Raw genomic sequence first — 12,811 nt, forward strand, 5'->3', positions numbered from 1 at the left:
TGTCACCCCAACAGGGGGAAAAAAATTAAAGAGAAAAAAAAAAAAAAAAAAAAAAAAAAAAAAAAAAAAAGTCAGCTTTCAATTCAGAAAGGGTTTTTCTTTTTAAGTCGAATAATCCACCCACTTTCTGCTTTGTTTTAAGGCTTAGAGGAACATGAAGAAAGGAAATGGCACTACAGGTAATTGGTTTTATAAAACAAACTCATGAAGCTATTTATCTATGTCTTTTGTTAATAATTACTAAATAAAAACTATGATATGGATTTGGTTGTGGAAATGAAACAGTTTTTCTTTTGTGCAGTTCACCGGTAAACCTCATTTTCCTCCTTTGGGGCATCATAAATATGCTGATGTTAACATGTTTTTAGAAGTTTGTACATTATGCTTCATTATCACATATTCATAATATTTCACAATTTTTGAATAGCTAGCCACTTGCAACAAATAGGTTATTATTTTCAATGTAGCCTTTCAAATTAATTTACTACAAATTAACACAACGGGCTGCGATTGCCCGTTTTGTTGAAAAAATGAAATATACCATTCAGTAATTATTAGGAAATCTACATAAAAATATATTTATGCTTTAAGTAATGGCTTTTTTTTCTCCACAATTTGGGACTCTAAAATGGGACATAGGAAAAATAAATGTATTAAAAAGTCAAATTTGCAGATTCATGCAGTTTTACAAATTTCTAAAAAAATTTAAAATTATTAAGATTTTTGCCACAGTTGTCAATTCTTTTGCTGAAAGCAAGATTTGTATTTACATTTTTATTAAACAGACGCAAAATCTGAATAATTACTGAATAATATTCAATTAACTTTTCCCCTGTAATGTTTGTTAGCATACTCACATCTGGACCTCCAGTTCAATTCGCTTCTCCTCATTGCCATGGATCTGCCAAATACAGTCAAGGCCCTTGGAGTAACTCTGGGGCCAGTCAGGGGACAGAATGGTACCAGAAGGCTCGGTCAGCTCTCCTCCACACAAAGCTTAAAGAACAGAGCAGACAGCAGCATTAGGTAAGAATTTGGACAGATAAACATGGAATCAGTAAATTACAGATTACAAAACAACGTTTGAATGAATTGAACGTGATTAATGGGAGAACACATGGAGCCATTAGTGAATGGGCTTTTGGCCTCGTGATCAATGGAAGAAAAATGAAGAGCACATTAATCATGTACCTAAAAATAAGTTTTATTCGTTGTGATGTTTTTCTACTTATAGTTTAAGAAGCAGAAAAAAAACATGCTGAACTGTGGAAAATGGAGTCTGGAAAAATGTGCACATCACTTGTTCATCCCTTGAATTAGGCTTTAGCCTTTTTACGGCAGAATAATAACTACTCCAGGGTTTAAAGCTTAATAAGCAAATATATGTCCACTGAAAATGCTCTGACAGCTTAACAAAATATTTGTAAAACTAATTTAAGATATTAAGAAGAAGCCTAAACGTGAGACCAAAATCTGAAGGATGAAAAATAAATATTTCAGAGACATAGGGAGTGTAAGTTAAAACAGCTAACAAGTGCAGAGCACTCTGTAAGTAAAAAGGTATTACTAATCATAGGTACTGCTAGCAGTTTCCTCTCTGTACCCTTTCTGCTACTGCATGGATTTTCAAGGATTCAGCTTATTAGCATCTAATCATTTATCTTGCAAAGGCACTGCAGACCTGCAGCTAAATATTTTTTTTTCTGGAATTAAAAATTGAAGACGGTATTTAGCTTTTAGTGCTTAGCTAAGGTTCTGAGTCATACGTTTCATGCTGCTCTACGTTTTCACACCACGCCATCACTGTGGATCCAACATCCTGCAGCTTCAGGCACCCATCTTATCAAGATGCAGTGAGAACACCCAGAAATAGACATGCTGAAAACATCATGTGCTTCAAATAAATACAGATTGCTGTTTTAGCTACCCTAGGTATGTGGAAAATTAAAACATAGGATTTACAAAAGAAAATTTGACTTCCCAACTGTCTTTTTGTTGCACAACCACAACTCATGGATTAAACTTACCCCTGCATACGGGCTCACTGTCGTTCCAATGGGGATTGCTGGGGTCAACGCACTCGATGGTTCCTGAGCCCTGCTCCATGACGAAGCCTGGAGAGCAGCTGAAGGTGACAATGGTGCCCAGTTGATATGAGATGTCACTGCTGCTGAAGTTTCCATGAGGCATGTAGGGCTCCCAACAATGCTCATCGTCGAAAGCTTCAGACACACAGAGAAAAAGATCATTCCTAACTCTCCTTTGTTTGGCGGAATCTGGAAAAAGAAATGAGGTAAAAGAAGTAGGCTTAGCATCTGAAGACCCCGCTCACCCTCATATCTGAGTGCCAGCAGCAGGGGGATGGAGGAAGAATCAGCTATCAGCTCTAGGTACAGCGTGGAGCCCTCGCTCAGCAGCCCGCGCTCTGGGACGTCATCGAGGTCAGAGTCGAAGAGCAGATGGGACAGGGAGCTGTTCCCACTGCGGACAAGTAACCTGGAACAGGACGAGACATAAATGAGCAAAAATACTATGATTGTTGTCTCAATAAGGACCGCAGTTAGAAAGCAAAAGGAAAAGTGATTCTCTGGTAAAACATGCTGGTCTCTGAACCAATGTTGCTCCTTTGACTTTTTTTTTTTGTGTGAAAGAATACCCAAATATTTTTACTTAATGGTCTTGATGGTACATTTTGTGGCCATTAAAAATCAATACTGGGGATTGGTAGTGCAAAGTTAAATTTTTTGGGCTTACAAGCAACCATTGAACAGTAGAATTATTAGCATTGGTATGCAGGGTTCCCCCCAGTGTATTATAAGCCTGGTGGGTTGCCAGGCTTTACCTGCTCTCCCACCAGGGTAAGCGTAGTTTATCTTAAATAGGGTTTTTCTATACACAAGTAAAAGTGATAGCAAAGGTGGATTAAGCTAGGTGTATAGTTGATACACTGAGCTGGGCGTAAGAGCACACGTACCATTCGTATCATCCCTGCATCTGCCTGTTGACCTCATGTTTTTTCTCATATTATTTCTAGGTTATGATGTTTGCTCATGCACCTCCACATTTTTGTAGAGGTCTCCATCATATCATGTAAGTCTCCATCACATTTCACCCGAAGCTGAGCAGACGTAATTTCAGCACTTTCGTATTCGCGCATACCTTTCATACAACAGAGTAGATCTGCTTGGGGAAAACCCCTCCTGCTTCAGGATACCTCACGTGATTAAACTAACATTTAAATCTTGACGGTTATCATAACTATGAAGCTACAAGGACTTTCCTCTAACAATAAGTACAAACGGAAATCTTTGAGATCATTATTCTGTGCAGGAAGCCCTTGGGGCGAGGAATCATACTAGCCTGGCGACCACAAGCATCAACTCTGCCCAGGCCCGACTCCACAACAGCTCAAGCTACAGGGGCCACTATAAAAGCAAAAACCTAAATACCCTGAGAAGAGCGGTCGTAGGAAAGACTCTCTGTAGCAATAAAAATTTATTTTTCCCCTCATCCATTTTTCACTCTGCAATTATTACTTCAGATAAGCAAGAGTATTGATATGGCATCTCAAACTCCAAGCTTACCTGTCATCATCTTCATCTAGAGCGATCCTCTCAAAGTGCAGGTGCAGCCTGTGTCCCTCCTTGGCTTCTATCAGCCAGTGGCAGCTCAGATTATTTCCATTACTGTGGTTGCTGACAGGCGGAGGAGGTGGTGACAGTATCCGTCCCACAGTTGCATTACGAACCCATCCTCCACAAGACACAACTGGTGAAAAAAATGTTAAGTAGTATTTTCTACAAACCGTAAATCGGCCACCGCCTGTGTCATTATCACGGATTTTAATCGTCGTACGCACCAACACATTGAGGCTCATGAGTGCTCCAGTGGGGCTGCGTCGTGTTGACACATGTTGCCACCTCATGACCGCGGATCTGGAAACCTGGATCGCAGTGGAAGTGCGCCTGACCTCCAGGATGGATGTCTGTCACCGTCACTCCACCGCCCTCGGGCGAAGTGGGGAAAGGGCAGGAAAGCAGGAAGGCTGGCAAGAAATTGGTAGAATAAAAATGAATGCGGAAGATGTAAAAATAGTCTAAAACTACATCGGAACATCTCCTAATGATTCAATCTTCTGAAAATGTGAAAGTATGATGTCTTTTGTCATAGTATTTAAATATCCACTCAACCTTTATGTGGACATTCTCAACTAATCTGCAAGGTACTGATCATAACAATGTAAGACAGGATATCTGCTACATGTCTTTCTTTATCTTTGTCGAGCTTCATTATCGTTCCTAATCACGATATTTGCATGGAGTATAAATTCACCACTGAACCTGCTACCTGGTATGTCACAAGTTTTTTGCTGAACTGTAAAAGTGTTGATCTCAGTTTTTCTTTTAAAGAGCCTAATGGTGAGATGAAACAGACAGAAGTGATTCTACCTTGATAGTGGAGGCTGAATGTGCCATGGTTGGACTGCCGGAGACTGCGGTAGTGAATGGAAACCTGATTGGTGGTACTGCGGATCACCTGGCCCTCTTTCATCAGCGTCTCATTGGCTAAGAGCTCAGGCCCCACACTGCCGTGACCCATAATCACCAGAGATTCTTCCTTTGAAAGGTTTGTCTTCCTCACCTGGAGGACGAAACAAGAAGACTTACACACCATAAGCTAAATAAATAATAACTCAGAAACTCAGTTACTGATGCATTAATCCTACTGTGTTGATTTTCACCTTTGCTTATGAAATTGGACAGTTTTGAAATCCTGTTATTCATACTGTAGTCTAAACAGAATGATATAGTCTTTCTTTAATCTGTTTCATGTTGATTTATGTTTTATGTTGCAATCTTTACTAAGTTGTGCTCTGAAAATTAGAATATCCGATTATATTTAGTTTCTGTAAACTAAATATCAAATCAAATATGTCTTTAAAAAAACTGACTTTGTAATTTAACGCCTTGAAATTGGGCCTCTGTCTCTTTAAAAACTCCCTCTCTTTCTGAAACTGCGCCTCCAGAAAGTCATCACGACATTGCTCCTCTATTAACCCTTCAAGAACGTATTTACCAGCGTTTCCCTGAGAAGTAACTCGACTAATGACCCCAGCAGTTCCACCAGGTGTTTGCTAATTGCTGCTGGCTAGTCTGAAGGAGCAGAGTGAGGGAGTTGAAGGACTAGCACATTGTGAGGAGGAGCTTCGTCTTGAAGGTGGTGCTAGGTCCACAAAGTCATTTTGCACACCTGAATGGTTGCCAATGGAGATTAAAGGATTTCAACCGTGCATGAAGGAATCAAGGCAACACTCTAAGTATGTTTTGATGATGAAATAAGATTATAACATGATGTAAGGCTAATTTTACATAATACTTCCCCTTAACAACGGCCTTATCTTATTTATCAGTCTATTTAGTTAAAAACGATGATCATGTGATCGGTTTCTTTAAAACTGACATGATTTTTGTTAATCTGTTTTTAATGTCTTAAGACACTTTGTGTTGCTCTTGTGTTCATGAGAAGTGTTCTTCAGAATAACGTTTGAGACGATTAACTGGCAATATGAATTATTTTGTCTATATATTCTGTTAAAAGTGAACAAAAAACAAATCAATAAATTGCTTTGCAGCAAAAAACGTTCATAAATTTGAAGGGCCGTGAGGCTTTTCAGTTCACACAACCTGAATTTCCACACCGTAGCCTGGATACACAGTAATGCTGTAGGTGCATTCCAGAGTAGAAAATGAGGACGATGATCCAGGATCAGGAGACTCAACAAAATCCTCCATTGCTGACATCGTGGCATTGCACTGCACTGTAGAAACAGAGAAGTAACGGGAAAGGAATTAGAAACGAGTCAAAATGTGTATTATGATAAAAAAAAAAACAGCCTATCCTGGCAAGCTTTACTAAAAACTGGCTGCTTTTACTAATTTTGTCTATCAAGAGCTCTGAAAAGGTTTTAATTTAGTAAGGACTGAGTCCAACGTGTCTCTTTCAAGCAATGCTCTCATTGTTAGGCCAGCTTTCGCTTTATTCCCACTCGTCCATATTGGTTTTAGTTGTTCTTCACCGTTTGCAGATTCATGCGGGGTGACTGCAAATCAATCAACGCTTTGTTGCAGACTCAAATTTAGTATGCCCCACGGCACAATCGAGCCGCGGCAAGAACATTTTCAAGACAGCTGAAGCGTTACTTTAAGGCACAACTCTTGCTGGTGAGCAGACACGCTTGAGATATCTCCTGCAGACGACATGAGATCAGTAAACCACAATGACCACTGACGGCAAAATGAAACACTTGAGGGACCCAGGTGACGCTCCCCCTGTCTTTTTATCTCAAGCACGCTCACACCTCAGAGATCATCTGTCTCACATGACATTTCTCTCCCCGGCTCTCAATCACAAACTATGAGAGCTGCGCAGGCACCGAAAGCCAATAGAAATGCTGCACTGGTGCGTCTCAAATTGTTTTTCTGACACTCATTAGCACTGGATCGTCTCCATCACCCCATGCTGGTCGTAAGGCAGAGTATTGACTGACAGACCACAGGCAGGCAAGGATAGTCCCACTATTAATATTTATATGTTCATCAAATAATAATGTTATGTGCTCCATATCTGGTACTGACTTTACTCTATGCATCAGGGTAAAAATTATGGAATAAATAAAACATATCTAACTCATTATCAGTTTCTATTGCTGGAAAGCAACTTGTCATCTTCATACTCAAAATGTGAAAAAAATTCATACTCCTTGAATTTTTTCCATATTTTGTCATGTTTGTGAGATTCACAGACCCAAGGTAAAGTCTAATTATCGAGCGAAAAAAAAAAAAAAGAAAACAACATATCTTGGATCGATCACTGTATTTTATTCAGCGCTGTCAGAGTGAAGGAGGTTGAATGCAAATGGATGCAGAACTTTTCAGATTTCTATTTCAAAACATTTTGAAAAAAGTTCTCCTACATGTCCACTAATTTGGTTGGTCCTTCCCTTAAAATCTCAAAATATTAATTGAAGTTTGTGGTATGGATAGTTTGGTAGGTGATTGTAAATTCATTTGTGCACAATTTTAGAGCACAAATATGAAAAAAAATGTGTGTTTATGATTTTGGACTGAATTTTTAACCTAACTTAACCTAAGCATCTTCTTAGGTTAAGAAAAAAACATTTGCAAACTTATACTTGGCTCCACACATACTATGCAGTTGGTTTAGTTGGTTTAGATAATGCCAATGCAGACATTAAGAAAACTAAAAGCAAATGTTCTGGCACTGCAATGCCAGCGAGGAAACAAAAAAAAGCCATGTAACAGTTTGGAAACGTAGTCAAAGGAAATGACTTTATTTCTTGAAACATGACCTGTGATCTGAGAAAACTTGGCCCTAATGATCACCAGGAAGCTTGCAACCCTGAGAACAAAGCACTAACTGTGACGTGTGGGAGTGACAGCATCTAGTGTTAGGTATTTTACTGCAGGAGGGACTGGTGCACTTCACAATATAGATAACAACATGAGGACAGAAGATTATGTGGAAATAGTGAAACAACATCTGAAGACATCAGCCAGGACGTTAGAGTTTGGATATAAATGGGCAAAGACCTTAAGTATACCAACTAATTCATTATAAAGTGGCTTAGTAATAACACATTCAATGTTTTGAAATGGCAAAAAATAAACAGATTGATTTTATAAAGTGCTTTTCTGGTCATACTGATTGAAATTGCAATTTTAAAGCCTAGATCTCAATCACAGAGAAGATTTTTGCCCACAGCTGAAAAGGTGTGTGCAAACTTGACTCAGTTGCACCTCTTTTGTCAGCAGGAATAAGCAAAATTTCCACCAAACTACTGTGAGAGTCTTTTGGAAGAAAACCCAATATGTTTTAGCCAAGTCAAGCACTTTGAAAGGGAATCCTACCAAATAGAGTTGTAACCCTCTGACATCGATGAAATTAAAAACAAAATAAACAAGCTTTTTCCTATTCTGGAGTTTAGCACTTATTATGAGTTAAATAGTTGCGTCTCACCTTAAATGGGAAACGTTTTATTGGCTTTAATTTCAGATGGTGAGGAAAACAGCCAAGTACCTTTTTGTACAGAGAATGCAAATATGTGCTTTAAACTGTATAAACACAAACACCTGATGCAGAAGAGATGCCAAAGATGCTAAAGGTCACAGGGAAAGTTAGAATCGTTGCAATGAGAGTTGATGATTAGAGGTGTGAGGAAAATGTTAATTTATCCCAACTGATATTGTGATCGTAATATTTATCTCTATAAACTTTGAATGATTTCCAATAATTATGTAACTTTGCATGCAAAGTAAGACCGGCTCGTCATATTACAGTTAGAAGACTGCGGTTTTTGAATTCAAATCCTGCACTGTGTGAATTTCTTCTGGAGAAGGCACACTGCTACCCCCTGGGTCCCTCAGATGTTCGTCAGAGTTTGAGTGAGAATGAATATGAGTGTTAGTAGATAAAGGGCAGCTACTGTAGGACGAATAATACGAGGGTTCTCGAGAAACAGATGCTAAAGAGTAAAAGGAAATGCAGTTCAATTATATTTGCCATCATCATCAGAATAAAACAGGAAGCTATTGTTAAAAAAAAAAAAATCATGCTTTTCAAGGCGACAACAAGTGAGGGTAAACTTGTACCTGGCATGTGCATTGTGGTTATGGTGGTGGTGGTAATCAGCGTGGTGGTAGTCTCTTCTTCCAAGGGGAACGAAGACATAGGACTCCTCGATCCGGTTTTGCCCGCGGCAGAAGAGGAGCCTAAAGCGGTGGTGAGGAGCCCTGGTGATATGGCTGTTGCTGTAGACTCAGCCATCCCAAGCCCAGGCACCGCCTGTGTCGGATTGGTGGTGGTACCTGCAAAGTTAACGGCTTCAGTTTAATGCAATTTCCCATGCGTGAGGGCCCTTCTTGGAATAAGGTACGTGCGGAACTGACAAGCAAAGTGTTTTCTGTTTTCTGTATACCTGATCCTCCAGAAACCTGTCCCAGGTACTCTTTACTTTGCAGAGCAGCGTGTATCAGCTCACCTGGTGGGTAGGAGTCTGGAGCTGACGTCGGTGAAGTATCAGACTCCGGAGTCATAAAGGTCATACCTGAAACGATCAACACTGGTTACTGCATTTGTTATTTGCAATGCAAAGAAAACACAGTGCCTTCCAAAATTGTGTATATGTCTTTAATTATTCACACTGTGTGTCATTTGTTTACATTTTATTATTTAGCGCATGTTGTGGTGATGTGAATTTCCCCTAAGCAGAATAACTGCAGTCTAGAATAAGTCAAATGTCTAAAAAAGTGGAGTTGTTACCTTTAGATTTTAAATGGAGAAAAAACAACAAGCATCAGACTGATGCAGCAAAAAGAAAAAAAAACAAAAACGTGCATGCACTGGAGAACACAAACAAAATTACCTGAAACCATGTGCATCATGGTGACAGAGAACATCACAGCGAGGTGTGCGAACCCCATGTTTGGAAATGACCTGAGAAGGTTAAAGGAAGCAGAATCCAAAGGAAGCGTTTTGTAATTTTGCACATTTCTCTGCCTTATTAATAGCTCATAGTAGCAACAAGAGGCAAAGGAATCACACAGTGGTAATGAATAGGCCAACAATGTATTAGTCACCGCAAATCTGACTGATATGTTTACATAGAACAGGCCATAATAGACTGAAATCGGATCATGTCGACATGATGCTGTAAAAGGCTCTCCTAAAGCAATTTATGCGTGGAATGAAACGTGACGTTAGAAGTCAGTATGCAAAGCATTGCCACCGACGTCGTAAATTTATAACACAGAAACACACTCGGTTTTAAGGTGTAAATATTCAGGCTTTCCCTCCTCTGCAATTTCCCATCTAAATCTGCAACAACGCGCCGAAAAATGCGCTATTCCAAAATCCAGCTAGCGAGCCCATATCGTCTCCGAAGGTTCCCCTTGAATTTCATTGTTTCCAACCTGTTAGTTGTATCAAAAATGCTCCTCCGCTGCTCTTCGAGGCGTTTCCTCTGTCAAAGATACCAGCCAGGTGTGTGACATAAATGGTGGGGCTTATTCGAGGGAGAATCACCCGGCCCTCTTTGTGCGGAGGACGATTTTTTTTTTAACATCAGTCATCACCGCTGTTGTTTCCGCAGCAACAATAAAAAGGTGCCAACTGCTTACCTGTATTCCAGGATGCTTCCACTTCCCTTTTTTCCTCTTTCTTTTCTTTACTTTTTTTAAATTCTAGTATCTCAGTTGGTTTTGCGTTGCTTAAGGCCGTAAACACTGCTGTGTTTGTACTGGTGAGATTGCCTCTAGCTGGTTACCGTGTGCTTGACGCATTCGGCTAAGATGTGAGGGCATTTGTGCTGGAGCGTCAAGTGCGCCCTAGCGGCCGAACGGTGAAACTGCAGAAGTTTACATCTCTTGTCTGCTGGAGAGCTGGAGCTGTCCACCAACACGGTGCTGAAGCTGTCAGGCGCGGAGCTCCACGGTGCATCAAGGTAATCTGACAGAGATGTTCGATCAGGCGCTAGAAAGAGATTTTTCCGCTTGCATGCGCTGCTTAATAATGCACGGCAAACATTTTGCGCCAGGAATTCCCTTGAACGGTGGATGTTTATGCCGATGTGGCGAGTAAACACGAGCCAGCTGAGCTGTGCGGGCTGGTGCAGAGCAAAGAGACAAAATGAATGCTCACGCCACTGCCACAAGCATCATTTTATGAAGCGTCCAACGCCTGCCAGTGGAGAGCATTACTGGGGTTGATGCAACAACAAGTCTGCAATGACACAAAACTCGCATGCACGTACGTTCAAACCGTGCATGCACTTTTATGTTCTGCATCAGTTTAACCGTATATTACAAACAATATAAATCTCCCCCCATGCCGTCCTTTATCACCCCTTATTTTAACGCATATATGATTCACCTTTTCTGAGATGACTAAAGGCTTGCTAAAATTTGTTCGCCTTTCAGAAACTTACATCTATGTCGAATTATACTGGGAAAAAATATAGGCTGGGCTGTTCATATCTATACTGTTTTTATTTAAAATTGCGTCATACCCACACTAAAAGTTTTGGAAAATCCAACTTATAATTGATGCATTATTCAAAAAGTACAAAAAAAAAAAAAAAAAAAAAAATTTTTCACCTAAAAATCATTTAATAATTTACATTACAAAGTAGGAGTGTTCAAACCTTTTGACGTTTTGGCCAATATCATCAAATTACAAGTAGCTGCAGGACAAAGATTATTTAACGTTTGAAATAACTAACATCACAAAAAATGTATTGTGATTTTTAACTAACTCAAAAACAAACTTACAATAACAACAGCACATACAATCTGACTGTTTTGGAGTAAAGGTGTGAATCAGCAGAGGCAATGTTGATAAAAAAACTTTTCTTTACAATATTTTTGGCAGTGATGTAATCAAAAATAATGATTTTTCTTCAATTAGTGTAATTTAAGTTATTAATAATTGTTTTATTTTGTTTTAAGATACTAAAATGTCAACCATGTCAAGTGAATTATTTTAGCTGCATCTCAAAGGAAGGAAACAGAGGCACTCTTGGCTTTGTAAACGCAAAACACTAAACAAGGTCAGTGTCAGACTCATGTTGATTAGGACAAACTTATTAAGCCCTGGGTACATGATCTCAAGTTTCCTCCTGCAACAAATCTTTCCTTACTTCTATATGACACCATGTGGCTGAGAGGGAACTACGAAGGGTCTTTGGCTCTGCGCTGGATAAGCTTCTCCCCTTAAATATTGAGGAAACTGACTCCTAGCGCATGCTGGGAAAGCCCTCAATCCATACTGACCCCAAAGGAGATTAGAGTAAAAGAAATAAACAATTGTTCTCTTTGCTGTAAACTTGTTGCATTTGCCCATTGAATATTTATCAAGCGCAAATGAAAACGTTGCATTTCATTATTAGTTATGCTTCTTAATGAACAGACTTACAAAAGTAGCAAATATAACTTACAATTTTGAGTGTAAGTTTACAGCAGATTCTTATCTTTTTAGCTAACCTACAGAGCACTGAGCAATTGCAAGAAAAACGGCCAAAGAAATTGTTCTGCAGTGAAGTTTGTAGGTGTAAAATGACAAAATCTGAAAAATGTTTCAAGGCTACAACTTTGTTTGCAATAGATGATAAGAACAGTGAAATCTAAAGTTAAGATTTCTTCACCTGTTTTGCTTGCAGTTGTTCTGCGTCACCCTCGTCTGAAGGATGGACTGGTCGATAAACACACTGCCTCTGCCTGAGTATGTTGAGCTTGGTGTCCATTCACTGAGTGGCCTTCTGTGGACTCTGCTGTTCCTATTTCTGTGGCACTGCTATCGAATTGGCTCTGACCTGCCAATCCCTGGCCATGCCGGAAAGTTAAAGTCGAGCTCAAGGCGCTCCATGATCTCCCGGAGCGGCGTGTGCATGGGAACAAAGTGCAGCGCCCGGTCTAAGTTGTCCAGAAGCGACCAGATTGCACCTTTCATTTCCATGGAAACAGCGAAGGATGAGGAGCAGGGACAGGGCTACCTCACGCCAGTGCTGAGTCATGCCTTGTTCCCTGCCCAGGCATCTGCAGAAGCCAAGAAGTTGTACGCAGCACTGCAAGAGTACGCCAAGCGTTACAGCTGGGTGGGCATGGGCCGCATTCACAAAGGCCTTCGTGAGCAGGTAAGAGACTCAGAGCTTACTGCTGAGAGTTAGGAGTCATTCACAAAATTTTGCTCAATGTTTTAGTGATATGGCTTAAAGAATTAAAGAAACATGGCAAAAAAA

General features: G+C 39.9%; 2 protein-coding genes across 6 annotated transcripts in view; one reads left to right on the forward strand and one right to left on the reverse strand.

The window, feature by feature from the left end:
- The window catches only part of sez6l2 (seizure related 6 homolog (mouse)-like 2), a 21,595-nt gene extending 11,236 nt beyond the window's left edge, over window positions 1-10,359 (reverse strand). Inside the window, exons 1-11 of one of the 3 annotated variants that reach the window (XM_015039290.1) lie at window positions 10,197-10,359; window positions 9,443-9,513; window positions 9,059-9,124; window positions 8,670-8,885; window positions 5,685-5,818; window positions 4,449-4,641; window positions 3,860-4,045; window positions 3,585-3,768; window positions 2,333-2,496; window positions 2,028-2,222; window positions 858-996 (exon numbers count right to left, since the gene is read on the reverse strand). In XM_015039290.1, the coding sequence (XP_014894776.1) occupies window positions 858-996; window positions 2,028-2,222; window positions 2,333-2,496; window positions 3,585-3,768; window positions 3,860-4,045; window positions 4,449-4,641; window positions 5,685-5,818; window positions 8,670-8,885; window positions 9,059-9,124; window positions 9,443-9,500 (1,535 nt within the window). In that variant the 5' untranslated portion in view covers window positions 9,501-9,513; window positions 10,197-10,359. Of the gene's footprint in view, window positions 1-857; window positions 997-2,027; window positions 2,223-2,332; window positions 2,497-3,584; window positions 3,769-3,859; window positions 4,046-4,448; window positions 4,642-5,684; window positions 5,819-8,669; window positions 8,886-8,995; window positions 9,125-9,442; window positions 9,514-9,989; window positions 10,097-10,196 lie in introns of those variants that run through there. The other 2 variants (XM_015039288.1, XM_015039289.1) reach the window with 2 other exon arrangements.
- A 73-nt stretch (window positions 10,360-10,432) lies between these two features.
- Window positions 10,433-12,811, forward strand: part of asphd1 (aspartate beta-hydroxylase domain containing 1) — an 8,115-nt gene continuing 5,736 nt past the window's right edge. The window contains exons 1-3 of one of the 3 annotated variants that reach the window (XM_015039294.1): window positions 10,442-10,519; window positions 10,613-10,824; window positions 12,233-12,706. In XM_015039294.1, the coding sequence (XP_014894780.1) occupies window positions 12,260-12,706 (447 nt within the window). In that variant the 5' untranslated portion in view covers window positions 10,442-10,519; window positions 10,613-10,824; window positions 12,233-12,259. Of the gene's footprint in view, window positions 10,520-10,612; window positions 10,825-11,469; window positions 12,707-12,811 lie in introns of those variants that run through there. The other 2 variants (XM_015039291.1, XM_015039292.1) reach the window with 2 other exon arrangements.

This window comes from Poecilia latipinna, unplaced genomic scaffold (genome assembly GCF_001443285.1).
Source record: "Poecilia latipinna isolate Pla-1442-1.1 unplaced genomic scaffold, P_latipinna-1.0 Scaffold466, whole genome shotgun sequence".
In the NCBI taxonomy this organism is placed as follows: domain Eukaryota; kingdom Metazoa; phylum Chordata; class Actinopteri; order Cyprinodontiformes; family Poeciliidae; genus Poecilia; species Poecilia latipinna.